General features: G+C 42.2%; 1 protein-coding gene across 3 annotated transcripts; it reads left to right on the top strand.

Annotated features, from left to right (window-relative positions):
• Positions 1–1,098: 1,098 nt before the first annotated feature.
• Positions 1,099–24,931, top strand: Spata31d1c (spermatogenesis associated 31 subfamily D, member 1C). 3 transcript variants are annotated; one of them, XM_063276712.1, is made up of 5 exons: positions 1,099–1,311; positions 17,872–18,053; positions 20,961–21,000; positions 21,590–21,650; positions 21,921–24,930. In XM_063276712.1, the coding sequence occupies exon 5, from the start codon at positions 22,060–22,062 to the stop codon at positions 23,656–23,658; it is 1,599 nt and encodes a 532-aa protein (XP_063132782.1). In that variant the 5' UTR covers positions 1,099–1,311; positions 17,872–18,053; positions 20,961–21,000; positions 21,590–21,650; positions 21,921–22,059; the 3' UTR covers positions 23,659–24,930. The 3 variants fall into 3 exon arrangements, with proteins under 3 accessions (XP_063132782.1, XP_063132783.1, NP_001389128.1); XM_063276713.1 differs by lacking the exon at positions 17,872–18,053; NM_001402199.1 differs by lacking the exons at positions 1,099–1,311; positions 17,872–18,053 and adding an exon at positions 20,094–20,310 and having other exon boundaries at positions 21,921–24,931.
• The last annotated feature ends 1,291 nt before the right edge of the window (positions 24,932–26,222 follow it).

The following is a 26,222-nucleotide window of genomic DNA, read 5'->3' as shown; positions in this document are numbered from 1 at the left end:
TAACTGAAAGCTTGCATCTTGATCCACAAGCATGCAGTAATTTCTGAAACCTCAAAACCCACCCTCGGTGACACAAGTCTTCCAATAAGACCACACTTACTAATCCTTGCCAAATAGTTCTATCAACTGGGGACCAAGTAATGAAACATATGAGCCTATGGGGGTCTTCACCTCATCTTCAGGAGAGCACCAACTATTTGATGGACACTGACTCTGACTCTACTCTCTCTCCCTTCAAATTTCTAGGCCAGGGCTTAAGTCAGGGATGGAGGACTTCCCACAGGAAGACACTTCCACCAGAGACATTATCACTAGCCTACTTACATATCCTAGGGCAGGTTAACCAGATTGAGAACACAGTTCCCAAGTAGCCTATGCTCCAAGTTGATGATGTTTAACCTGGTGTCCATCTCTACAGTGATTACATCAGATTCCATCGGGTGTAAGTTGTGAGTCTTCTGCACTGGCTTTGGGAAGGCCTTTGTTCCTTTAGAGCTTTGGTTTCCCCATGAAATTAGTCTGGCAGAAGCTCTCCTCATATCTGTGATGAGCAAGAACAATCAGGCCTTGGTCCCACATCAGTTACTCACTGTGAGATGCCATGGTTGTTGGCGATGACTATGGAATCTAGGTTCTCAAGTGGCCAGGTTGGTGGACAACTTCCATGGTGTAAGCACGGGGAGGCAGGATAATATGTAACTAGTAGGCTGTGGGATTTCTGTGTTGAGCAACTTTCTGACATCATTTTCACTATGGGTAAATCCTGAGGCCAGACAGTATCCCCATAGACAGATGTATCCCCTTATCCTTCTGTCTGCCCTGAATACTATTAGTTTATCTTCTTGTGTCCATTGTTCTTCCTTTATCCCAGTCTTAGAGACCTAGGCCCACTATATGATGGTTTAGTGAATCAGAAAAGGAAGGTCACTTTTGCATAGAGACTGTTGGCTGGGAATATGAGTAGAGACTGAGGTAGCAATGAACACTTCAGCCTGATGACAGTTGTCATGGAGAAAGCAAACTGTGCCTCAGGTGCAAAGTCACTGCCCAGCCCAAGGTTGTTATTGATTCTCCTGCCTTTGCTTCCATTCCAGAATACTAGGATTAAATGCATGTGCCAACATACCTGGTCTAAGACTATCTTTTAGGAATGAAATGAGGTTGGGAAAAGAAATGCTACCATGAATTCTTCTGTGGACAGAAGGTTTGGAATGCAGGGATTTGCAGGCACATCCTTAGAAACAAGGCACCGAACATGCAGAAGTTCATTTCCTAATCCTGCTCTCATGGGATCCCTAACCTGGATTCAGGGTGAGTAGCTTCTCAGTACTTACAAAGCATAGATCCTAAGCTTTCAAGCCTAACTAACTAGCAGAGTTTTATACAGTTGGATTGAGTTTTATAGTTTTCCACTGCCACTTCAGGCTGGCTCAATAGTATCATAGGAAAGTGAAAATCTGGATCTTGTGCCACCTGCAGCCTCAACAATGCAGTCCGTGGACAATCTTTGGTGGCTACAACACCTCAGCCTCTGACTTTCATGTCTCTAATGGTCTCTCTTTTTTATTTGGATTCCCACCCCACCCATGCACTTGCTACTCAAGAAGTATACCAGTACCTTTGACTTGCCACCTACAAGAAGGGAAACAGTAATTAATAGGCCCATGAACTCAGCACACTCACCAGCCATCTGCCTGTATATTCCTCATGCTACATGAGGGGAAAGATACACCCACTAGCAGCTAGAGTGTCTCTGGACCTTTGTACATACTGCTGTAGCATAGCCCATAGATGTCCACCGCACAGCAGAGAAAATGAGTCTCAAATAAGCTGAATACTTTCCTCTTGGGGTCAGAGGAAATTTGATTTGGTCAGGGTAATCTGTAAATTCTGAGTCAGGCCTTTGGTTCCAGTCACAATGCCTATAGTGACAACAGTCTGAGTTCCTTCAAGTTCAGAGGTCAACTCCAGAGTTCTAGGTGGCCATTTTTCTATACTTGGCTCTTTGGATTATTTGGGACTACATGTTCTATGTAGAAACTTACTTTTGGAATGTTTTCACCCTGTGTTGGCGGAATGTGGGAAGGTAGGGTGCACATGTTCAGGCATTGTTATTGGGGAACTGCCTCTGGCTTACTTCCCTCAGGAACTCCTGCCAGAGCAGCAGAAAGATCAGTCAGGATGAGCATGCCCTGCAGATGGAAGCCTATAAGACTAAGTAATGCAATGCTGAAGGTTTTTGTCTATAGGGGGAAAAGCCCAAATAAACACACATAAGACTTAGAAAGACTTAGCATCTGAAGCACGTAAAAAGTGCATGGGTGCTACTTTTAAAGCAATGCTCCTAGAAGGAAGGAAACATGGGAATTTTATTTGGGGAGCCCATACATACTCATAAAGGTGTGGATTCATTCCTGAACATGCTTAATGGGAAAGTTAACTATACACCTGAGCATGCTCAGAAAAGGTGCACACTACAACCCAGGCCAGGTCCATAGTGCCACAATTGCTCAGGGGAAGGTGATAACATGGGAAAGGCAGTATGAGCAACCTTTGTCTGAGGCCCAGTGACTCAAGCCAGGTTATAAAATGAAGCACACAAACCCATCAAAACTGTGAGGAGGTATGTGTTCTAGGCACTTCCTTGCAGGAGAAGGCAGGATGAATCCACAATCTGTACCATCAAAAAGATAGAGAACCAGACTGCTGAAGGGCTCTCACACTGCTCACACACCAGGAGAACAGACACTGGAAGTTTTGGAATCAGCATCTGTGATTTTCATCCTTTCACCTTCAGTGCCTGGCTACACTGTCTTCAGTCAGAAATAACCCTTATCCAAGCATGGAGGACTTGTGATTTTTTAAGATGCTTTTGATGAGGGGTGTGAAAATACAAGAGGACTGGAACCATGCCTTGTAAGGGGAAGTGGAAGGGACAGTGTTAGAGATGATCTCTGCCCTACACAAATGTTAAATCCCTAGAATAGATTCTCCTGGGATCCTGCTGAGAAGCTTGGCTCTTTGATATCTTCATTGAGCACAGATTACTTAAGTAATGCCGTTCCTCTGGTGGCTAAATCTCCCCTAGAGCCCATTTCTAGAGGTTATAGGCGTCTAAAAGGATAACTGAAAACTGACAATTACAGGAGGAATTGAATCAAGGGGAAGAGGGAAAGTGAGCCACCACCACCACCCCACCACCACCACCACCCCCGAAATTGTTGGTCCCCTTGATCACATTAGCTAAGTAGAAGATATACATTCGAGCACTCAGAGCCACAGGAGTAGCCTGAGGTATTGAATGAAGTGAGATCAGATCTTTAAGTGCATCTGAGCTCCTTTTCCTCTAAACCCTTGTCTGTCTGTCAGACACATTCCAGTTTTAGAAGTGAGAAAGTCCCTGACTTCTCCCTCCTCTAAAAAACACGCGAACAGAAATCCAGATACCTAACCTAGAGGCTCATACATAGCTTGATGCACTGATAAGACCTGTATTACAGTGATGCAACCAAAACAGGCTGATGGTGTTCCCTACCTAGCCAAGAATACGTACCATGTAAAGCGAAGCAGCTCACCTGTAATTGGGTGCCAGATATAAATGTAACTTTTATCCACCTTATATAATTGTTGTCTGAGGCTCACTGCCTCAGTCTGCTCACCTAGGCCTAGTCTTGGAAACTTCTAGCCTCTGAGAAATCTAATCTAGGCCTAGAGTGTTTTCAGCTTCTGAGACTTGTTGCTTAATACATTCACCCTTTCCACTTCTTTCTGAGCTCTGGCTGGCTGGTCAACTCAGCTCTTCTGGCTCAAACTCCTTTCCAAGTTGGCTGATTCAGTCTGCTTCTCTTAGCCTCTGACCTTTTGCTCTGCTTGGCTTCAAACTAACTCTGGCAATCTAGTCTAATCTGGATCCTCATTTCCTGGCTCCTCTATGTCTTCACCTCTGTCTAGGTTGCTCTCTTTCTGCAACCCGTCTCAGTACCACTGTCCCAGTAAATCTGATTCCTTTCTCTTTCTTTTTTTTTCTGTACTTCTCTCTTAAGTAGCCTCTTTTTTCTCTCTCTTCTTATGAGACTTGGGCATATCCTATTCTGTTAAATCTTTCTCTGATTAGTCACTTTGTCTACAGGACTCAATTAGACATCCCTTTCAAACATGGGTGCTGCCTTCTACAAACTAACTTTACCATCACTGTTTGAGATTAAAGGTGTGTATTAGGGTGCATCTGTATTCCAGCCAGAAGAATTAACGGTGTTTGCCAAGGCTTAGCCACACCACAACTAAAATTACCTTTTTTTCAGTAAGCAACACAATCTCAGAATTCATTGTGATCAAACATCTTGCAACAATCACTTAGGAGACAGAATAGCATCTATTAATTGATGAATGCCTCCCATGGGGGCAAATGGCCTCACTGCCCTTTTCTAAGCATAAACTAACAAGCTTATGTTGTTACATGGGAAATGTGAGGAGTAATGAGCCCTTTGGCCAGACCAGATATGTCAGTTGTATGCTCACAGTGCGGGGGGACCTTAATGGTCAGATTTACAATATCCACATATATACTATATACAATATCTATATATATAGTATCCATATTTATATAAATCCATACATATATGGATTTTTATAAATAGCCATCTATTCTTAGTTTAGAACTAAAAAAAGACAGTGAATATATTCAATCAGGAGATCATCTTGGTCAGCGGTGAAGAGTAGGTCAGATTTTTCTCAAGGATGACATGTGTGGAGCACAAGTGTCTGCTCACAGAACTAGCCTGGTTTGTCCTTAAAATGTTATCCGCAACATGCTTAGCACCTCGAGATTCCCAGGATAGCAGGCTATATTTCCTCCCTACCAGAAAGCTTTCAAACAGTCAGCACCCACCGCCATGCTAACCAGTTCTCTGTATCCTATCTCACTGTCCCAACGAGGCACACAGAAAAGCTGAAGTGTCTGCGGCATGTTTTAAGTCAGTGACTGGGGCTCACAGTCCACCACCATTCTGTAAGGCACTCAGGACTGGTGGACCTTTCAGATGTATTGTACATCTCATTTCCAAATTGGGGTCGGTAAAGTTCAACACAAGGTCACAAAGCAAGGAAAGAGTGACTTGGGTGGGAATTCGAGATTCCTGTTACTGGCAAGCCTCCCACATTTCTGAAATCTACCCTCATTTCTATCCCTAGTCAGTCATTAGATACTGCCCTCTGCTAAACACACACATAGGCCCATAACTCAGACCCAAAAGGACATGCATGGTATGTACTCATTAATAAGTGGATATTAGCCAAAAAAAAATGTACAGAATACCCAAGATACAGTCTACAGAACTCAAAAAGTCAACAAACTGAAGGGCTCAAGTAAGGATGCCTCAGTCCCACTTGGGAGGGAGAAGAAAGCAACCACAAGGGAAGGGGCAGGGGAGAGAAGGTGGATGGGAGTTGGGGGAGAGGGGAACATGATCTGGTATTGGATCAGGGAAAAGGACTGAAGCCCTGAGGGTCAGCAGAAAGAATGGAAACAGGTGACCTAGGGAGGAAGGAGGTTGGGAGGTCCTCTAGAATGTACCAGGGACCTGGGAAGTGAGAGGCCCTCAGGACTCAAAGGGGGTGGGGGGCTAGATGAAAGGTCCTACAGTCAGAAGAGGGAACTTACTGAATCCACCTCCAGCAGAAAGACAGGGCATCAAGTGAGGGATGGGGTTGCTATCCCACAGCCAAAGCTCTGACCCATAATTCTTCCTGTCTGAAAGAAACGCAGGGTTGGAAATGGAGAAGAGTCTGAGGAAAACAAAGTCCAGTAATAGGCCCAAAGTGGGATCCAGCTCAAGGGGAGGCCCCAAGACCTGACACCATTACTGAAGCTATGGGGCATTCACAAAATGGGACCTACCATGACTGCCCTAAAAAAGACCCAACAAGCAGCTGAAAGAGTCAGATGCAGATATGTGCACCCAACCAATGAACAGAAGATGCTGACCCCTCTGGTTGAATTAAAGAAAAGCTGGAGGAAGCTGAGGAGGAGGCAGACACTATAGGAGGACCAGCAGTCTCAATTAACCAGGATCCCCGAGATCTTCCAGACACCGGATCACCAACCAGGCAGCATATACCAGCTGAGATGAGGCCCCCAACACATATACATCAGAGGACTTCTGGGTACGGGTTCAGTCAGAGAAGATGCACCTAACCCTCAAGAAATTGGAGGCCCCAGGGAGTTTAGAGGTCTGGTGGGGTGGGGACATCCTTGTGGAGAGTGGGGGGTGATGGGGAGGAGGTATGGGATGTGGAACAGTGGGGGACAGGGGTTGGACCAGGAGGAGAATAATATCTGGTGTGTAAAAAAAAATTAAATAGGTAAGCAGCACCCCACGAGCAAACTTGAGCCTCGGGACCACAGGTAAGACCAACTTTTCTGTGCCTGGTGAACTCAGGACACAGGCCCACAGGAACAGCTGAAGACCTGTAGATAGGAAAAACTACACGCCCGAAAGCAGAACACTCTGTCCCCATAACAGGCTGAAAGAAAACAGGAAAACAGGTCTACAGCACTCCTGACACACAGGCTTATAGAACAGTCTAGCCACTGTCAGAAATAGCAGAACAAAGTAACACTAGAGATAATCTGATGGCGGAGGCAAGCGCAGGAACCCAAGCAACAGTAACCAGGACTACATGGCATCATCGGAGCCCAATTCTCCCAACAAAGCAAACACAGAATATCCAAACACACCAGAAAAGCAAGATCTAGTTTCAAAATCATATTTGATCATGATGCTGGAGGACTTCAAGAAAGATGTGAAGAACTCCCTTAGAGAACAAGTAGAAGCCTACAGAGAGGGATCGCAAAAAATCCCTGAAAGAATTCCAGGAAATCATAAATAAACAAGTAGAAGCCCATAGAGAGGAGTCACAAAAATCCCTGAAAGAATTCCAGGAAAACACAATCAAACATTTGAAGGAATTAAAAATGGAAATAAAAGCAATCAAGAAAGAACACATGGAAACAACCCTGGATATAGAAAACCAAAAGAAGAGACAAGGAGCTGTAGATACGAGCTTCACCAACAGAATACAAGAGATGGAAGAGAGAATCTCAGGAGCAGAAGATTCCATAGAAATCATTGACTCAACTGTCAAAGATAATGTAAAGCAGAAAAAGCTACTGGTCCAAAACATACAGGAAATCCAGGACTCAATGAGAAGATCAAACCTAAGGATAACAGGTACAGAAGAGAGTGAAGACTCCCAGCTCAAAGGACCAGTAAATATCTTCAACAAAATCATAGAAGAAAGCTTCCCTAACCTAAAAAAAGAGATACCCATAGGCATACAAGAAGCCTACAGAACTCCATATAGATTGGACCAGGAAAGAAACACCTCCCGTCACATAATAGTCAAAACACCAAATGCACAAAATAAAGAATATTAAAAGCAGTAAGGGAAAATTCAAGTAACATATAAAGGCAGACCTATCAGAATTACACCAGACTTTTCGCCAGAAACTATGAAAGCCAGAAGATCCTGGACAGATGTCATACAGACCCTAAGAGAACACAAATGCCAGCCCAGGTTACTGTATCCTGCAAAACTCTCAATTAACATAGACAGAGAAACCAAGATATTCCATGACAAAACCAAATTTACACAATATCTTTCTACAAATCCAGCACTACAAAGGATGATAAATGGTAAAGCCCAACATAAGGAGGCAAGCTATACCCTAGAAGAAGCAAGAAACTAATCGTCTTGGCAACAAAACAAAGAAAAGAAAAGTACACAAACATAACCTCACATCCAAATATGAATATAACAGGAAGCAATAATCACTATTCCTTAATAGCTCTCAACATCAATGGCCTCAACTCCCCAATAAAAAGACATAGATTAACAAACTGGATACGCAACGAGGACCCTGCATTCTGCTGCCTACAGGAAACACACCTCAGAGACAAAGACAGACACTACCTCAGAGTGAGAGGCTGGAAAACAACTTTCCAAGCAAATGGTCAGAAGAAGCAAGCTGGAGTAGCCATTCTAATATCAAATAAAATCAATTTTCAACTAAAAGTCATCAAAAAAAGATAAGGAAGGACACTTCATATTCATCAAAGGAAAAATCCACCAAGATGAACTCTCAATCCTAAATATCTATGCCCCAAATACAAGGGCACCTACATATGTAAAAGAAACTTTACTAAAGCTCAAAACACACATTGCACCTCACACAATAATAGTAGGAGGCTTCAACACCCCACTCTCATCAATGGACAGATCATGGAAACAGAAATTAAACAGAGACGTAGACAGACTAAGAGAAGTCATGAGCCAAATGGACTTAACAGATATTTATAGAACATTCTACACTAAAGCAAAAGGATATACCTTCTTCTCAGCTCCTCATGGTACTTTCTCCAAAATTGACCATATAATTGGTCAAAAAACGGGCCTCAACAGGTACAGAAAGATAGAAATAATCCCATGCGTGCTATCGGACCACCACGGCCTAAAACTGGTCTTCAGTAACAATAAGGGAAGAATGCCCACATATACGTGGAAATTGAACAATGCTCTACTCAATGATAACCTGGTCAAGGAAGAAATAAAGAAAGAAATTAAAGACTTTTTAGAATTTAATGAAAATGAAGGTACAACATACCCAAACTTATGGGACACAATGAAAGCTGTGCTAAGAGGAAAACTCATAGCGCTGAGTGCCTGCAGAAAGAAACAGGAAAGAGCATATGTCAGCAGCTTGACAGCACACCTAAAAGCTCTAGAACAAAAAGAAGCAAATACACCCAGGAGGAGTAGAAGGCAGGAAATAATCAAACTCAGAGCTGAAATCAACCAAGTAGAAACAAAAAGGACCATAGAAAGAATCAACAGAACCAAAAGTTGGTTCTTTGAGAAAATCAACAAGATAGATAAACCCTTAGGCAGACTAACGAGAGGACACAGAGAGTGTGTCCAAATTAACAAAATCAGAAATGAAAAGGGAGACATAACTACAGATTCAGAGGAAATTCAAAAAATCATCAGATCTTACTATAAAAGCCTATATTCAACAAAACTTGAAAATCTTCAGGAAATGGACAATTTCCTAGACAGATACCAGGTACCGAAGTTAAATCAGGAACAGATAAACCAGTTAAACAATCCCATAACTCCTAATGAAATAGAAGCAGTCATTAAAGGTCTCCCAACCAAAAAGAGCCCAGGTCCAGACGGGTTTAGTGCAGAATTCTATCAGACCTTCATAGAAGACCTCGTACCAATATTATCCAAACTATTCCACAAAATTGAAACAGATAGAGCACTACCGAATTCCTTCTATGAAGCTAAAATTACTCTTATACCTAAACCACACAAAGACCTAACAAAGAAAGAGAACTTCAGACCAATTTCCCTTATGAATATCGACGCAAAAATACTCAATAAAATTCTGGCAAACCGAATCCAAGAGCACATCAAAACAATCATCCACCATGATCAAGTAGGCTTCATCCCAGGCATGCAGGGATGGTTTAATATACGGAAAACCATCAACGTGATCCATTACATAAACAAACAGAAAGAACAGAACCACATGATCATTTCATTAGATGCTGAGAAAGCATTTGACAAAATTCAACACCCCTTCATGACAAAAGTCCTGGAAAGAATAGGAATTCAAGGCCCATACCTAAACATAGTAAAAGCCATATACAGCAAACCAGTTGCTAACATTAAACTAAATGGAGAGAAACTTGAAGCAATCCCACTAAAATCAGGGACTAGACAAGGCTGCCCACTCTCTCCCTACTAGTTCAATATAGTTCTTGAAGTTTTAGCCAGAGCAATCGAACAACAAAAGGAGGTCAAGGGGATACAGATCGGAAAAGAAGAAGTCAAAATATCACTATTTGCAGATGATATGATAGTATATTTAAGTGATCACAAAAGTTCCACCAGAGAACTACTAAAGCTGATAAACAACTTCAGCAAAGTGGCTGGGTATAAAATTAACTCAAATAAATCAGTAGCATTCCTCTACACAAAAGAGAAGCAAGCCGAGAAAGAAATTAGGGAAACGACACCCTTCATAATAGACCCAAATAATATAAAGTACCTTGGTGTGACTGTAACCAAGCAAGTAAAAGATCTGTACAAGAAGAACTTAAAGACTCTGAAGAAAGAAATTGAAGAAGACCTCAGAAGATGGAAAGATCTCTCATGCTCATGGATTGGCAGGATTAATATAGTAAAAATGGCCATTCTACCAAAAGCGATCTACAGATTCAATGCAATCCCCATCAAAATACCAATCCAATTCTTCAAAGAGTTAGACAGAACAATTTGCAAATTCATCTGGAATAACAAAAAACCCAGGATAGCTAAAACTATCCTCAACAATAAAAGGACTTCAGGGGGAATCACTATCCCTGAACTCAAGCAGTATTACAGAGCAATAGTGATAAAAACTGCATGGTATTGGTACAGAGACAGACAGATAGACCAATGGAACAGAATTGAAGACCCAGAAATGTACCTGTGGGCACTTGATTTTTGACAAAGGAGCCAAAACCATCCAATGGAAAAAAGATAGCATTTTCAGCAAATGGTGCTGGTTCAACTGGAGGTCAACATGTAGAAGAATGCAGATCGATCCATGCTTATCACCCTGTACAAAGCTTAAGTCCAAGTGGATCAAGGACCTCCACATCAAACCAGATACACTCAAAGTAATAGAAGAAAAACTAGGGAAGCATCTGGAACACATGGGCACTGGAAAAAATTTCCTGAACAAAACACCAATGGCTTATGCTCTAAGATCAAGAATCGACAAATGGGATCTCATAAAACTGCAAAGCTTCTGTAAGGCAAAGGACACTGTGGTTAGGACAAAACGGCAACCAACAGATTGGGAAAAGATCTTTACCAATCCTACAACAGATAGAGGCCTTATATCCAAAATATACAAAGAACTCAAGAAGTTAGACTGCAGGGAGACAAATAACCCTATTAAAAAATGGGGTTCACTAGATGCCTAGAACAAATGAAACTTGAGACGGATGATCAAAATGTGAATGCTTCACTCCTTCTTTAAAAGGGGAACAAGAATACCCTTGGCAGGGAAGAGAGAGGCAAAGATTAAAACAGAGACTGAAGGAACACCCATTCAGAGCCTGCCCCACATGTGGCCCATACATATACAGCCACCCAATTAGACAAGATGGATGAAGCAAAGAAGTGCAGACGGACAGGAGCCGGATGTAGATCGCTCCTGAGAGACACAGCCAGAATACAGCAAATACAGAGGCGAATGCCAGCAGCAAACCACTGAACTGAGAACAGGACCCCCGTTGAAGGAATCAGAGAAAGAACTGGAAGAGCTTGAAGGGGCTCGAGACCCCATATGTACAACAATGCCAAGCAACCAGAGCTTCCAGGGACTAAGCCACTACCTAAAGACTATACATGGACTGACCCTGGACTCTGACCCCATAGGTAGCAATGAATATCCTAGTAAGAGCACCAGTGGAAGGGGAAGCCATGGGTCCTGCTAAGACTGAACCCCCAGTGAACTAGTCTATGGGGGGAGGGCGGCAATGGGGGGAGGGTTGGGAAAGGAACACCCATAAGGAAGGGAAGGGGGAGGGGGATGTTTGCCCGGAAACCGGGAAAGGGAATAACACTCGAAATGTATATAAGAAATACTCAAGTTAATAAAAAATAAATAAATAAACAATAATAATGTTTCAAAAAAAAAAGAGAAAGAGAGGGCCAGATGTAAAGGTTGACAAGAAAGTGTTAAGGCACAGATAGTTTTCTGTGTAGTTTAACTGTCTAACCGCAGGTGCAGCTGTAAAGTTTTCAGGCCTACATATTGAAAGATAAAAGCCTTCATCTAATGACCATGTCATGCTACTGCTTTTGCTTAATGTAAAATCCTTTAAGATGAAGTGCTGAGAACACAGCTGAGCGCTAACAACAGCTTTAAAAAAATGGGATTCAGAGCTAAACAAAGAATTCACAGCTGAGGAATGCCGAATGGCTGAGAAACACCTAAAGAAATGTTCAACATCTTTAGTCATAAGGGAAATGCAAATCAAAACAACCCTGAGATTTCACCTCAGGCCAGTGAGAATGGCTAAGATCAAAAACTCAGGTGACAGCAGATGCTGGCGAGGATGCGGAGAAAGAGGAACACTCCTCCACTGTTGGTGGGATTGCAGACTGGTACAACCATTCTGGAAGTCAGTCTGGAGGTTCCTCAGAAAATTGGACATTGAACTGCCTGAGGATCCAGCTATACCTCTCTTGGGCATATACCCAAAAGATACCCCAAAATATAAATAAGACACGTGCTCCACTATGTTCATCGCAGCCTTATTTATAATAGCCAGAAGCTGGAAAGAACCCAGATGCCCTTCAACATAGGAATGGATACAGAAAATGTGGTACATCTACACAATGGAATATTACTCAGCTATCAAAAACAATGACTTTATGAAATTCGTAGGGAAATGGTCGGAACTGGAAAATATCATCCTGAGTGAGGTAACCCAATCACAGAAAAACACACATGGTATGCACTCATTGATAAGTGGCTATTAGCCCAAATGCTTGAATTACCCTAGATCCCTAGAACAAATGAAACTCAAGACGGATGATCAAAATGTGAATGCTTCACTCCTTCTTTAAAAGGGGAACAAGAATACCCTTGGCAGGGAAGAGAGAGGCAAAGATTAAAACAGAGACTGAAGGAACACCCATTCAGAGCCTGCCCCACATGTGGCCCATGCATATACAGACACCCAATTAGACAAGATGGATGAAGCAAAGAGGTGCAGACTGACAGGAGCCGGATGTAGATCGCTCCTGAGAGATACAGCCAGAATACAGCAAATACAGAGGCGAATGCCAGCAGCAAACCACTGAACTGAGAACAGGACCCCCGTTGAAGGAATCAGAGAAAGAACTGGAAGAGCTTGAAGGGGCTCGAGACCCATATGTACAACAATGCCAAGCAACCAGAGCTTCCAGGGACTAAGCCACTACCTAAAGTCTATACATGGACTGACCTTGGACTCTGACCTCATAGGTAGCAATGAATATCCTAGTAAGAGCACCAGTGGAAGGGGAAGCCCTGGGTCCTGCTAAGACTGAACCCCCAGTGAACTAGACTGTTGGGGGGGAGGGCGGCAATGGGGGGAGGGTGGGGAAGGGAACACCCATAAGGAAGGGGAGGGGGGAGGGGGATGTTAGCCCGGAAACCGAGAAAGGGAATAACACTCGAAATGTATATAAGAAATACTCAAGTTAATAAAAAAAAATATTGTGTGGAGAAAAAAAAAGAAATACTCAAGTTATTAAAAAAATAAATAAATTAAATTAGATAAAAAGAAGAATTTTTTTTTAAAAAAAGAAATAACAAAGTCAGATCTAATAGAATAATTATGCATACCAAGGCCAACTGAAAATCAGTCACGAATAAATGAAATTTATACAGCCGTTGTTCATGGCTAAGGTTAGGAGAAATGGGAACAACTTTTTTTTTTTTTTTACAAATGAGCTTCTCACGGGCTTCTGAAATGTCACCATCCAGGCCTGCTGTGGGTGGTTCCTTATTTCTGAGGGGTCCCCTGGAGGGATGTGTCTCCTGCTTCTCAGGGTCCCAGGCAGCATCTATGTCATGGTATGCTGTCCCCAGCACCTCCCTATGCCCTAAATAAAGTGTTTCATTAAAAAAAAACAAAACAAAAAAACAAAGATTCTCTCTCACCCTCAAATAAAACCCCAGGAAGCTGGAATCCAAGTCAGAAGAATTTGGGCCAGCTTCCTCAGCACATCAGTGCTCAGAACTTACAGGAGAAAGTTCTTGTAATAGGTGAGCTAGCCCATGCCCAATATTAATTGTGAAAGGCACTTTCCTGTTCCATTGTTGATTATATCACGAGAAAAGTTAACTTCCTCTAATGCCTGCCTAAACCCTTTAGGAACCAAAGACAAATTTTTTTACTGCAAGTTCACTCCTACTGCCAGAATAGGATCTGAGAAATCCAGATGACTCTTGAGAATTCTACTTCCTTATTAAGTTGTAGTTTGAGTGTCCTTTCCTTTTCTTGTACCATTTGCCCCTTGGTTAGGGTGGGTCATAAATGCTTTCATTATATTTACAATTAATTCATCACACATGGCCAGATACAAAATACATAGTTCTTATATTATCAGTCATATTTGAAACCATGAAGTATATTCCCTAACTCTTCATTTTTCTCCAAAGTTTAGTACAAGAGCCATCTAGAATCAACCTTTCTACTTCCTGTGTCTATATGTTTCCAAGTCTACTAGAGTCTTCATCGTCCTCATTTCACTGAATGTCCTCTGGGCAAGATCATCTACTTAACCCTAAAGCACCATCTTGTTCTTGTAGATTGTACTGATAGGATACATCTGGCATTTTCTTTGATATCCTTATCATTTAGCTTTCAAAATGTGTCTTTCCCAATGCCATTGTCCATGGCCCTTACTCTGCTCACTCTTCAAATGTGACATTCCCTTGCCATGTTGAATCTTGGGTTTAAAGGGCAGGTTTCTCTGTGTGTGATAAATATTAGTAAAGACCTGGGAAATGAGGGAAGCAGAAGATTTAACATTCTACCTGTATCTACTCTTGTTTGAAGTATTTCCCTCATGAAAAAGAAAGGGCCGGACAGCAAAAGCTAAGGATGTCTGAGAATCAAAACTAACATAGAACATTACCAGAGCCAGAAACCCGACCTTCATCCAGTTTAAGGAAGAAGGGTTGACATCTTCTATTAACATTAGAGCCCTGTGTCATAATCTCAGGAAATACACAGGTCTGGGAACCCTCTCAAGCTAACTCCATAGCACTTATAAAAAGGTCTCACCGAGGGCATAACCACTGGTAGTCAGGCACCTAGAGATCTTCCCCACATGGTAGGCTCCTTCAGAGCTTCCAGAACTTGAGGTTACTTAACTCTGGTCAAAGAAATGAGTGAAAGTGATGGTTGTCACTTCCACTAATACTCTTTTGAGTTGCTAAAAGTAGACTGGCTTAGAGCCCCACGTGTTGATATGGGCAATGTAGAGTCTGTGGTATGCCTGGGGAGAATGCAGTGTAGTGTGCAAGCATGAGAGTATCTTTGTCATTGGAGAAGCAATTTTCACCCCTGAGAATAACTGTTGTAAGCAAAAGATATGACTATGCTTCTCTACTTCTATTGGCTCTGCTGAAAGTATGTGTTACAGGATGACACAAAATATTAAGTGAATATTTTTACACATTTCCCATGAAAAGTGGCGTATAGAGTATGAGCTTTTTTATTGCTCTATAAGAACTTGGGTAACTTTTGGGCTCTTTTTCTTCCACACAGGTTTAGGGATTGTAGAATATAACATATACTATCTCAGGTTCTGCTTCAGCCCCAATCGGTAGGCTAGTTTAAGACCTCCACCCCCTCAACCGGCCCCCAAAAAACCCCAAAACAAGAAAATTGACTTATTCAAGAAAGAGAAATGAAACAGCAACAAAGAACAAGAGGTAGGCTTTAGTGGATGCAGGCACAATGCCAATAACTGGGTCTTATTAACTGGTTCTTATGTCGACTTGATTCTTGGCACAATATATACTCAAACCACTCAGAAAGAAGGTAAGCAGAATGAAATGGGGGCTGGCCTAATGCTTTGACTGGAGACAGCATATCCTTTGATGTGTTGTCTATGATTGAGAATCTCTTTCTCATTTCCATGCCAGTAGCTTGACAATTTCCCTACAGCAGATGTCTTTCACTGCATGGAACAATTTGCCTTGTATACAGTTTAGGAGGCTTGCTCCAGTGTGTTTATTTGAGAATGTACTTTGAATATTAATGGTTTTACTTCTATACTTCTGTCTATGTTACAGTTTCCCCAAGTTAACAAAGAAAATGCCAAGTTTCCAATTTTAAAACATTACAACTCTTGTCATTAAAGAACGTTAGTAACAGAAAAGAAACAGATATTTGGTTCCAACCAACACAAAAATACTGTAATGGGCGCTAGAGAGATCACTAAGTAGGTTAACTCATGAATACCTGAGTTCAAATCCCAGCATCCACATAACAAGCTGGGTGTGGTTGCACACATACCTTCAACCCTAACACTGTAACTGATGGAGAAAGGAAGAATCACTGGGGCTAAGTGGCTGTCATCCTAGATCTAGGTTCAATGAGAAATCATAACTCAAAGGAATAAAATACACAGACACACACACACACACACACACAGAGAGAGAGAGAGAGAGAGAGAGAGAGAGAGAGAGAGAGAGAGAGGTGGAGGGCAGTCATGGGTTCTCACTCCACCAAATATTGCCAAAGGATCTTTTTAAGTTGCTGTGGAAAACAAAGAATTTTAAATTTACCATTCAACTCAAAGTCCACAGTTAAATTTTAAGTACATTCCCATTGTAGAACATTAAGCTTATCCAAAACCTTATCATCCTAAACTATGTTCCAGTAAACAGTCGGTCCCCATTTCTTCCCTCCCAACCTGTGGCAGCATGAACTGACTTTTCAATCTTTGAGTTTTACAGTATGTGTAGCTTTGAAACTGGTTTATCAAGGCTAATCAAGGTTAAAGCCTGAGTCAGAATATTCTTTGGAGGATGGGGCAGGGACTAGAAAGTCCTGAGGAGAAGGAAAAATAGTCATTATTCACCCAGGCCAAGGGCCAGTTCCAGAGCCAAGGTCACTGGAAAGGCCCTTTTCACACTGCCATGTCCTTAGCCAAATGTTCAATAGCAGGAAGTGTATCTGTCTCCAGATGAGGTACATCATTAAGTGCTGTGTCATCTCTGTAGCCAAAGCTTAATCATAATTCCCTTCCAGAGAAGCTAAGTAAATAACAAAGAGCTTTAAATCTCCACTAAAGATCTGTCTTGAATTCAGAAATTACCCCATGAAGGTTCTCACGGTACAAGACAGAGAGGCCAATGCAGGCATGAAACTGGAAGAAATTGTAAGGAACAAATTTCTTTCTTTCTTTCTTCCTTCCTTCCTTTCTTTCTTTCTTTCTTTTTTATTTATTAACTTGAGTATCTTTTTTTTATTAACTTGAGTATTTCTTATATACATTTCGAGTGTTATTCCCTTTCCCGGTTTCCGGGCAAACATCCCCCTAATCCCTCCCCCTCCCCTTCTCTGTGGGTGTTCCCCTCCCCATCCTCCCCCCATTGCCGCCCTCCCCCAACAATCACGTTCACTGGGGGTTCAGTCTTAGCAGGACCCAGGGCTTCCCCTTCCACTGGTGCTCTTACTAGGATATTCATTGCTGCCTATGGGGTCAGAGTCCAGGGTCAGTCCATGTATAGTCTTTAGGTAGTGGCTTAGTCCCTGGAAGCTCTGGTTGCTTGGCATTGTTGTTCATATGGGGTCTCGAGCCCCTTCAAGCTCTTCCAGTTCTTTCTCTGATAAGGAACAAATTTCTGATCAGTAGCCTGAGACATAAAACCCTGCACAATTGTAGAATATGAATTTCGCACAATTGTTTCAAATTTTGGAAGATTCACAGACACCAGGAGCAGATGACCTGGTACTTGGAAATAAGATGATGGAGACAGCAAAACCAAGATAAAGAGGGGAAATATATATATTCTCATCTGGAAAAAATAAATTTGAGATGAAATTCAGTGGCCATTATCATGCTAAACAAAGATGCCAGAAGTGAGTAATATTCTTGAGTTCGAAGGCCACTGTGGCAATCTTGGTAGTACTGGCTGGTTCTGTGGACTATGGGAAAATTGGTGGCCAAAAGGTGTTTTCGGGAATAAATGAAGGCCATCCAGGGCCAAGTGCTCTGACGTGCCTTCTATCTCCAATACAGAAAACTCAACAATATGGCATCTAAATAGGACCATCTTGACAATCGGGAACTGATGACTGAGGGGTGCAGCACAGAGGAATTACGGATAGAGTGAAAAGAGAAGCACCATGAGTGTGTACGTCTTGTTTGATAGATCCAGTTCTGGAGAAAAATGTGCTTCCAGGTGACAACACCCTTTTCAGGTATATGGTGGACTCTGCTGTTGTTCCTTTCCTGACATGACCCTTCATCATGATCATGTTCTCCTTATCCACTGTGATATTTTGATCATGAAATCAACAATTGTATAGGATTGCCTTGTACCTACCTAGGAAATGGATGTCCATGGTCCAAGTTTAGATTTGTGCTATATTAGAACATTTTTGTTTTCAATTATATATACTGGTCAAGTTCTAAGGCTCTGTATTAGTTGGGAAAACTAAGTACAAAGCAAGACCTTGAGAACTTCCTTAGAACGACAACTGAGGGTAAGGCAGAGATGAGCAGATCAGGGTGGGCATTGGCTGTGAGCATGTTTAAATCACTTGAGAAATTAACAGGATGTTAGTGACAATTCTCACCTTCATAATCGTAAACTAATCCCTTTCTTTAGAAATGCCCTTTCTTTGTTGTTTGTTTCTAGCAAAATTAACCTGAAAATGAAATGTTTGGGGGCGTTTAATTAATCCTTTCTGAATCACCTAAAGAAAGAAAAACAGATAAACTTTTTCTATTACAATCTATGCTGAGCTGAAATATTTCAACAACAAAAGGAACAACATTGGAAAGATAGAAGCAGGATAAGAAATTGTCCTAAAAAACTGCCAAGAGAGGGTCTGGTGGCACAGCACACCTGTGATTTCAGCATTTAAAAAGTAGCAGAAGGATCAGGAGTTCAAGCTCATTCTCAGCTACAGAGTGGGTTTGGGGACATCCTCCATCACATGAGTCCCGGTTACCTATCAGCTAAACAACCAAAACCAAAGTAAAAGTCTGCTGAGAAACTGTATGGTAGTGTATATCTGTAACTCCTGCCCTTGAAAAGCTCAAACAAAAGAATTGCTTACAAGGTCGAGGATAGCCTGAGCTATATGATGAGATCCAGCTTAGCTTGGACTGTAAAGTGAGACTTGTGTTAAACAAAACATAAATGCCACTTGATGTGCACAAAGCTTAGGGTTACGGACAGGCATCATATACAGCTGTATACACACCACTATTTCCAGGTAGGAAAAGCTACCTGGAAAGTTAGTGGAAGACGGATGTTCAGAGTTCTGAGCATAGTTGGTGAGAGAATAAAAACTAGAAAAGAAGTGTAGTTGTCTGTGAAATTTTGGTTCACTTAAAGCTTCGATAGCTTCAGAAAAGTAAATGGATTAGCCCACTAACCCAGGAGGTTTGAAGTTGTAAGTTTATATACACGTTTTATTTATGTCAGTTTTGTGATTCAGCCTGTCCCTCTGACTAAAATCACGAAAAGGTGACTGAAGCAAAGTTTGCTATGGTATATTCACAAAAGTAAGTGTATGGGAAAATAATTTTGTTCTATAGCTGAGTTAGAAGGAAAGCCATTCTGTAGAGAAGAAATATTATATTTGAGCAGTGGTTCTCAACACAAGGCCACTGTGGCAATCTTGTTAGTAGTGGATAGTTCTGTGGACAGTGGAAAAACTGGTGGCCAAAAGGTGTTTTCTGTGACCCTTTAACATAGTTCTTCATATTGTGGTGACTCCCAACCATAAGATTATTTTGTTTCTACTTCATAATTCTAATTTTTATAGTTATGGATCATAACATTAAGTATCTGACATGCAGTTTATCTGATATGTGACCCCTGTGTAAGGGTCATTTGATATCACAACCTACAGCTTTGAGACTGGTGTGATAGAGGAAGGACATTTGTGTTGCTAAGACTAAATATCTGGCCCAAAGCAAAACTTCCGGGCATTGTTTTGGACGTTCTAGTCTGGAGAACTGAGTGAGTCCAATTCAAGAGGAATGGGTTGGCATCCAGGTTACAGAGGTAACAAGATAGTTCCCTGAGGTACATGAAGCGAGATAAGGAGGGAGGGGTGGAAATGGAGCAGCAGTCTCAAGCAGAGGTCAGTGATAGGGCTTGGAGGAGAGGGAGGGAGGAGCTGAGGGCTCACTCTTCTCTCTGTCCTCACAAACCCTCTATGACTCTCCCTTGCTCTGTGATGCAGACCTAGGCCTACAGTGAGGCCCATGCAACCTCAGAACTCAGATACTTCAGGCATCCATGTAACTCAGTCTATGGAGAACATCCTCTCTTTTCTGAATAGATATATTGAACCATGGTTAGGCTTTGGATCAACATTCTTGAATACTGGTTCCAATTACATCTTCCTGAGTGGAGTGGGGTCTATCCTTCTATACCTGTGGTATTTGATATTGAAACCATTCTTCCCACCACCTTGGAAAAGTCAGGACATCAAAAAGGTGAGGATGTATGATGAACCCCCAAGAGATGCTTTTTATTGGTATACTACAGAACTCAATGAGTACTGAATTAGTACTGAATGAGTTTGTCTATCAGAGACCTGACTGAAATGGGACACTTGGGAGAGAAAAGAACATTGCTGTCCTAGGGCATGAGTCCTGGCATGGGAGGAATACAGGGAGGACTAAAGTTTTCACTTAAATATTCAAAGGAGAATAGCTTCTCCTGATGAGCTCCTGAATGAGCATCCAGGCTTAATTCTCACCCTGACTGTACATTTACCCAACTACCCTCCAAGTTGGGCTGGTGAGGAAAGCAGTGCCAACTTCTTGGAGACTGAGAAGGACCTGAAACCCGAGCTTTGTCACACTGGACAATGGTGTCTCCAAAAGAACACAGATGTTGCTGCTGACCTCAAATTTCTAACTGATAATCCCACGTGTGGCTCTTAACAGACAAAATCCTTCTTTGATTTCCCAAAGAAGGGCAAAAAACATCAGGTCACCTCCAAAAGTTCATTTAAGAACAGACTAAATTGCATTAACTGAACAAATGTCATAATATTCTTGGTTTATAAAATTTGGGTTTCTTCAGAAGATAAACACCAGGAAAAAATTCTAATGCCTTGTTTATTTCTCTATGTCCACAGTGGCAGGGTACAGCTAACAAAGGAAGGAGGTCACTTAAAGGTAGGTATCTATCTGCTGGAACTCCTCTTCCCAGTTTCCCATCCTGTCATTTCCATAAGGTCCTAGGTCTATGATCTGAGGATGTAAAGTTGCCAGGTAGTCAACTGCCAAGAAATAGTCCTCAAAGAGCGACCCACAGGAAGGAAGCATGACAAACGTGCCAGAGTCAGTTCTCTGCACTCCTGTGGACATGAAGCTGCCACACACCCTCAGGACACTGGGTTCCATATATACAGTGAGCACTGGATATGTCCAGGGAGTACTATGTGTTTGGTTGGTTGGTTGGTTGCCATGCATTCCTGCCTTCTGATATGATCCCCATGTTTGACACATAGGTGCCCATACACCTTTGAGGAAACCAAGACTTGTGTGCTTTACATGGTGTTTTAAATATCATTTCATGGGACAATGTAGAGAAAGATACCTTATATAAAGTCATATAACATGTGAGCCATCTTAATGACAGTTTGACCATGTCTACTTCTTGTTGGTACTTTCAGACTTTGATAGCCTAAGTATTTTCTTTAAAATGACTCCTGTTTGATATTTCAACCTTTCTTCCCTACAACTAATACTTCTGCTTTCCCAGGTTGCAGAACTTCCCAGAAAAAAATACAGGAGCAGAGGAAGCTGCTGTCTGTTGTGCAAAGGTGATTATTCTCCTTTTTCCTGGACCTCATTTCCCTATGATCAAAGCATATCAGAGACTCAGCACAGCTTGCTCTTGTCAGGGGAAGGGTATACAAAGAGACAAGTACACAAATGAAGAGCATGGAGAGAGGTTAGAGCCTCGCTGGAGGCCATGGGTGTCATAAAATGAATGGATATATACAAGCTTGAGTATCTCCATCACAGCTAGGCGGGTAGGACCTTTTCAATGCTGGTCTTTACAACAGAATTGAAATTTTTATCTCCTGCAGCCCCATAGGTGAGCTGTACGATTCCTCCCGCTTTCGGCAGCTACTATGTCCAGATCCCTTCTGTGATGTGTGTAATGGAGCAACTGCTAAGATCAACCGTCTGCTTTTTCAGGCCACCCCACAAGATGGCACTGCCTCTATGTCCAGTATGGACTCCACAGTTTCTGTGACTGAGACTTTGTCCCTTCCTCTCCCAGAAAATACTGTAGGAGATCTAATTTCAGATCCCACATATGAGCCTTCTCTACAGTCTTCCTCCATTATTCCACCTCACCAGAGTGTGCACTTGGAAGACACACTTTCTGCCTCACCACTGGATGACTGTCTACTACCAGAGTCTCCTGTGAACGCTGAATGCCCACTGGACCACGATTCTCTCCATCCACTTGCCTCTTTTTCTCTTCCGCAACAACATGCCACTCAGGAAACAGAACTGCTTCTCCAGCCAGCAACTGTTCTCTCTCTGGTAGGCAGCCCGTGGGAGCTTTTCAATGATGTCCCAATAAATGAAGGCATTTGTAGTTCAGATCATGCAGTGTCAGAATTTATCCAGCAGCAGACTGATACAGGCAACTCTTCCCAGTTGGAGCCAGCACATTCGGATAACCAAGAGCTTCTTGACCTCCATTCACCTGAATCCTACTTATGGGGAAACACCACAACTTACCTCACCTTGTCTGGAAACCTTAACTTTTCCAGCCTTGGTACTATGGCACTATTTGAAACACAAGACGGGGGGATGACTGATTCACTTAAAACTTGGGGTAAAACCTCAGAGTTTGATCATCAGAACTTGGCAGTTTCCCATCCTTTGGGGAGCAGCAAAGAGAGACATCACATGCCCCAGAAGTTGCCTTATTCCAAGACCTCTGAAGATCAGTTAGAGGATAAACATACCCAGTTTTTCTGTGGACTCCCTTCTCTACACAGTGAGTCCATGAAGTCTATTGCCACTGTGTTGACTGATAGTTCCCTGACCTCTGGATGCTGCAACAGATTATTAGATTCCCCAGTGCTTACCCACCACACAACTCTGCCCTTGCCTAAAAGTCAACTAACTAACTTCTCCCAAAGTCTGTCCCAATCTCAGTACCAACCTATCCCTCAAGCGAACCCCCAGGCCCAGCTTCAATCCCCAATTCCAGTGCTGTCACCTTCTCTTTCCCAACATAAGATCTGTGGGGTATATTTCCACAGCCCCCAGGATGAAGCACAACCTCTTGATCCATCTGCAATCCACTGCCTGGAATATAACATCTTGAAAAAGGAACAGGAGAGAGTATGGGGTTTACCCACTGTGGTCAAAAACTCCCAGCAAGAATTTTGTCCCCCACCTCCCAAGCCCTCATTGGTCACTCAGCCCTCCAAGATCCATGTTCCAAGGTCCATCTCTCTTGAAAATTGCCTTATCACCATTGAGCTCCGGAAGAAATTTGAGCACCACCTTCGAAAGAGGCTTATCCTACAATGCTGGGGCCTACCCAAGAGGATCCGTGAGTCTCTGTCATGGATGAATCCTCAGGGCGAACTTCCAGAGTTATGCCCATCCAAAAGTAACTATGGACTTTCATGGATCTCTTTCTTTAAGCAACATGGCAGGAAAGACCTACACAATATTGTAGACCTACACAATATTGAACCAACCTGGAAGCTTCCCAGCAAAGCAGTTAGAGAAGAAACTGTTGAAAGCAAAGGGACACAGCCTAGAAACTGTTCAAAAACAGCAGACATGGAGTAACACTAAGGGCACTCTAGATAATGGCCTGCAATTTGACTGTGAGATAAACTTACAATGCCCCTCAGACAGTCCTTCATGCAAACCTTCAGGAACCTCAGAGGTGAGCCGATGTCAGAAAAAACTTGAAACTTCTCTGAAAGAACACTTGACCATACATCTCAATGAAACCAATGAGGGTCAGATCACTAGCACTATGTTCAGATCAAGGCATGGTCCTTTCCCTTTTACCTCGTGTGACCAAGCAAGAACACGAGGCCCAGATGCCTTCTGATAATAAGGGTGGGCTTGTAAAAAGCACATCTACAGTGAAAAAGTCTGTCTTACACACCAGGCCGGTAGAGTCAGAGGGCAATAGATACAACTCAGATGTGCCCAGAATGTTGGCTGAGGTTGGTTCGGTGCCATTGGGTAAGAGACTTAATTCTGGCAAAACAGTTCAGAGCTCTCAAGTAACAAAGATGATTGACCAAAAAAGCATTTGTATCCAATAAGGTCGGTAAGGGAGGGCAGCTCAGTAGTCTTCAACCATGATCTACCAAGATCTTGAATACCAGCCAGCGTAAGATGCTCAAGGGGCAGATGGGAATACAACAAAAGCACAAAACATACTGTTCTCTGGAAGGGCCTTGAAGGGATTATCAGTTCCCCAGGAATGTCAGGCATCTGAGTTTAATGGTTAGGTGTCCAGGGAACAGAAATTTAAATCAGAAAGCAGTCAGCCCTTTCAAGCTCTAGGACCCCCAAATGACAGATAAATTCACTTACAAACCATTATTCAATTGTGATCAGAACCTTTCCAGTGGACCCATGAATAATGCCCAAGTGCATCAAGTTCTCCTGTCCACAGCAGAGTTTAGAACAGAAACAGGAGCTGTGGATGCCTCCATATATCTTAGACAAATGCCAGAACAAGCAAAACAGGAGAGCCTGGAGCCAGTGATGCTTTTATTGGCCAAAAGAAATGGATAGGAGACAGTGGCAGACAGACCCATACGGTTCCAGAAATGTGTGGCTTTACAGACGATACTGTGTCAGAGGCAGTGCCCATCCATGTCCCACAGTAGCCAGAGGTTCACCAATATCTCATCTGTAGTTGTCATTTTGGCCAGGTACCTTCAGTTGCTATCCTGAGTTGTAGACTCTGTGTCAGGAAGCCATCTCAATTTTACAAAAGAAAATGCTTTTCCCATTTTTCTCCCAGAAGAAAATCCCACCTGAGTATTCCATCCTGTATTGACAATACTTATTGTCTCCAATAAATGCTCAGATAAAGTGTTTGTGTTTATGTTTGTGTGTGTGTGTGTGTTTGTGTGTCTGTGTGTCTGTGTGTCTGTGTGTGCTTTCTCCATGTGACATGGTTTTTGGGTAACAAGGGGCTTGTGCTCAGGAAAAAGCACAAGTCAGTTTTGCTCGCACTCATTTCTTCTCTGGGATATGACTTGATTTCCTGAGGCTCTTTTTGAAGATTGTGTCTGATAGGTCCCTAAAAGAATTTTCACTCTCTGGTGATTTGGGGAGGTGCTCTGCTTCATATCTCTTGGCTTTATTGCCAATATTTAGCAGTCTACATCTTCTTCCTCATTGACTTTCACATTCTTGAGGGCAAAGATCTTACTAGGTTGTGTATCTTACAAAGGACAAGTATGTTTGTGAGATTTTTAGGGTGTTTTTTTATCATTTTTAGTGTTTAAAATGTAATACTTTGATCATTTTCACCCCCACTCCTCCCATATATCTTTTGCAGCTTTGAGGGGAAGAAACTGTAAGGCCATAACACAGCATAACTTCTTATTTCTGACCCAGAAGGATACAGCTAAAGAGGAGAGTAGGCTTATTTCTCCCGGCTTAAGACATGATCTTTTTAAAATTATCAGCATCTTAAAGGGCAGGCCTGTAAACAGCTTTTAGAATATCTGCCCTGTGAACCAACAAGAAGCCCAGTAATAAGTAATGAGTATTTTTGTCTATTGCCCTACTTAGGTTATTTTTGTAGCTTAAATCTTATAAGTTCTTTTGTTAAAAGCTTAAAACCACATTCAATGAAATCGTATAAAATATCATGAATGTTCATTTTTTTTCTTATTTTTCTATCTGATCTGTTTGCTTAATTCTTTTGACCCTGATCCATAGGGACATTACCTATATTTTTTAGGCTACAAATAACTTTGCTTATCTGGTTCATGGTTTATGCCATATTTAAATGCCTTAATGTTTACAAAACAAATATGAATTTCTTCAAGCTACAGTGTTAGATTGCTCCCATATAATACTAAGGCCTATCTTGAGCTTTACTTCAAGAATTCCATTTCTCTGACTAGAAAGGTAAAGCTTACAGTCAATTCTTCAGGAAACCGATGTCATCTGTCCCTGTGATGGTTTGTGTGTGCTTGGCCTAGGGAGTGGCACTATTAGGATTTGTGGCCTTGTTGGAGTAGGTTCACTGTGGGTGTGAGTCCTAGTCCCCTTGTTCTAGCTGCTTGAAAGTCAGTCTTCTGCTAGCTGCCTTTGGTACAAGAGGTGGAACTCTCAGCTTCTCCAGCCCCGCATCTGCCTGGATGCTGCCA

The sequence above is a fragment of the Rattus norvegicus genome, chromosome 17, assembly GCF_036323735.1.
Source record: "Rattus norvegicus strain BN/NHsdMcwi chromosome 17, GRCr8, whole genome shotgun sequence".
NCBI lineage: Eukaryota > Metazoa > Chordata > Mammalia > Rodentia > Muridae > Rattus > Rattus norvegicus.
Note: the sequence above shows the minus strand (reverse complement) of the source record. Positions and strands in the feature narration are given on the sequence as shown.

What these genes read in the sequence shown, in the direction of transcription:
- Spata31d1c (NM_001402199.1), top strand. Translation starts at nt 20,125, where the DNA reads ATGGAGAACATCCTCTCTTTTCTGAATAGATATATTGAACCATGGTTA. An exon ending in AAAGTCAGGACATCAAAAAG is followed by an intron (nt 20,311 to 20,960) that starts GTGAGGATGTAT and finishes CTATGTCCACAG; the next exon opens with TGGCAGGGTACAGCTAACAA. An exon ending in AGGAAGGAGGTCACTTAAAG is followed by an intron (nt 21,001 to 21,589) that starts GTAGGTATCTAT and finishes CTGCTTTCCCAG; the next exon opens with GTTGCAGAACTTCCCAGAAA.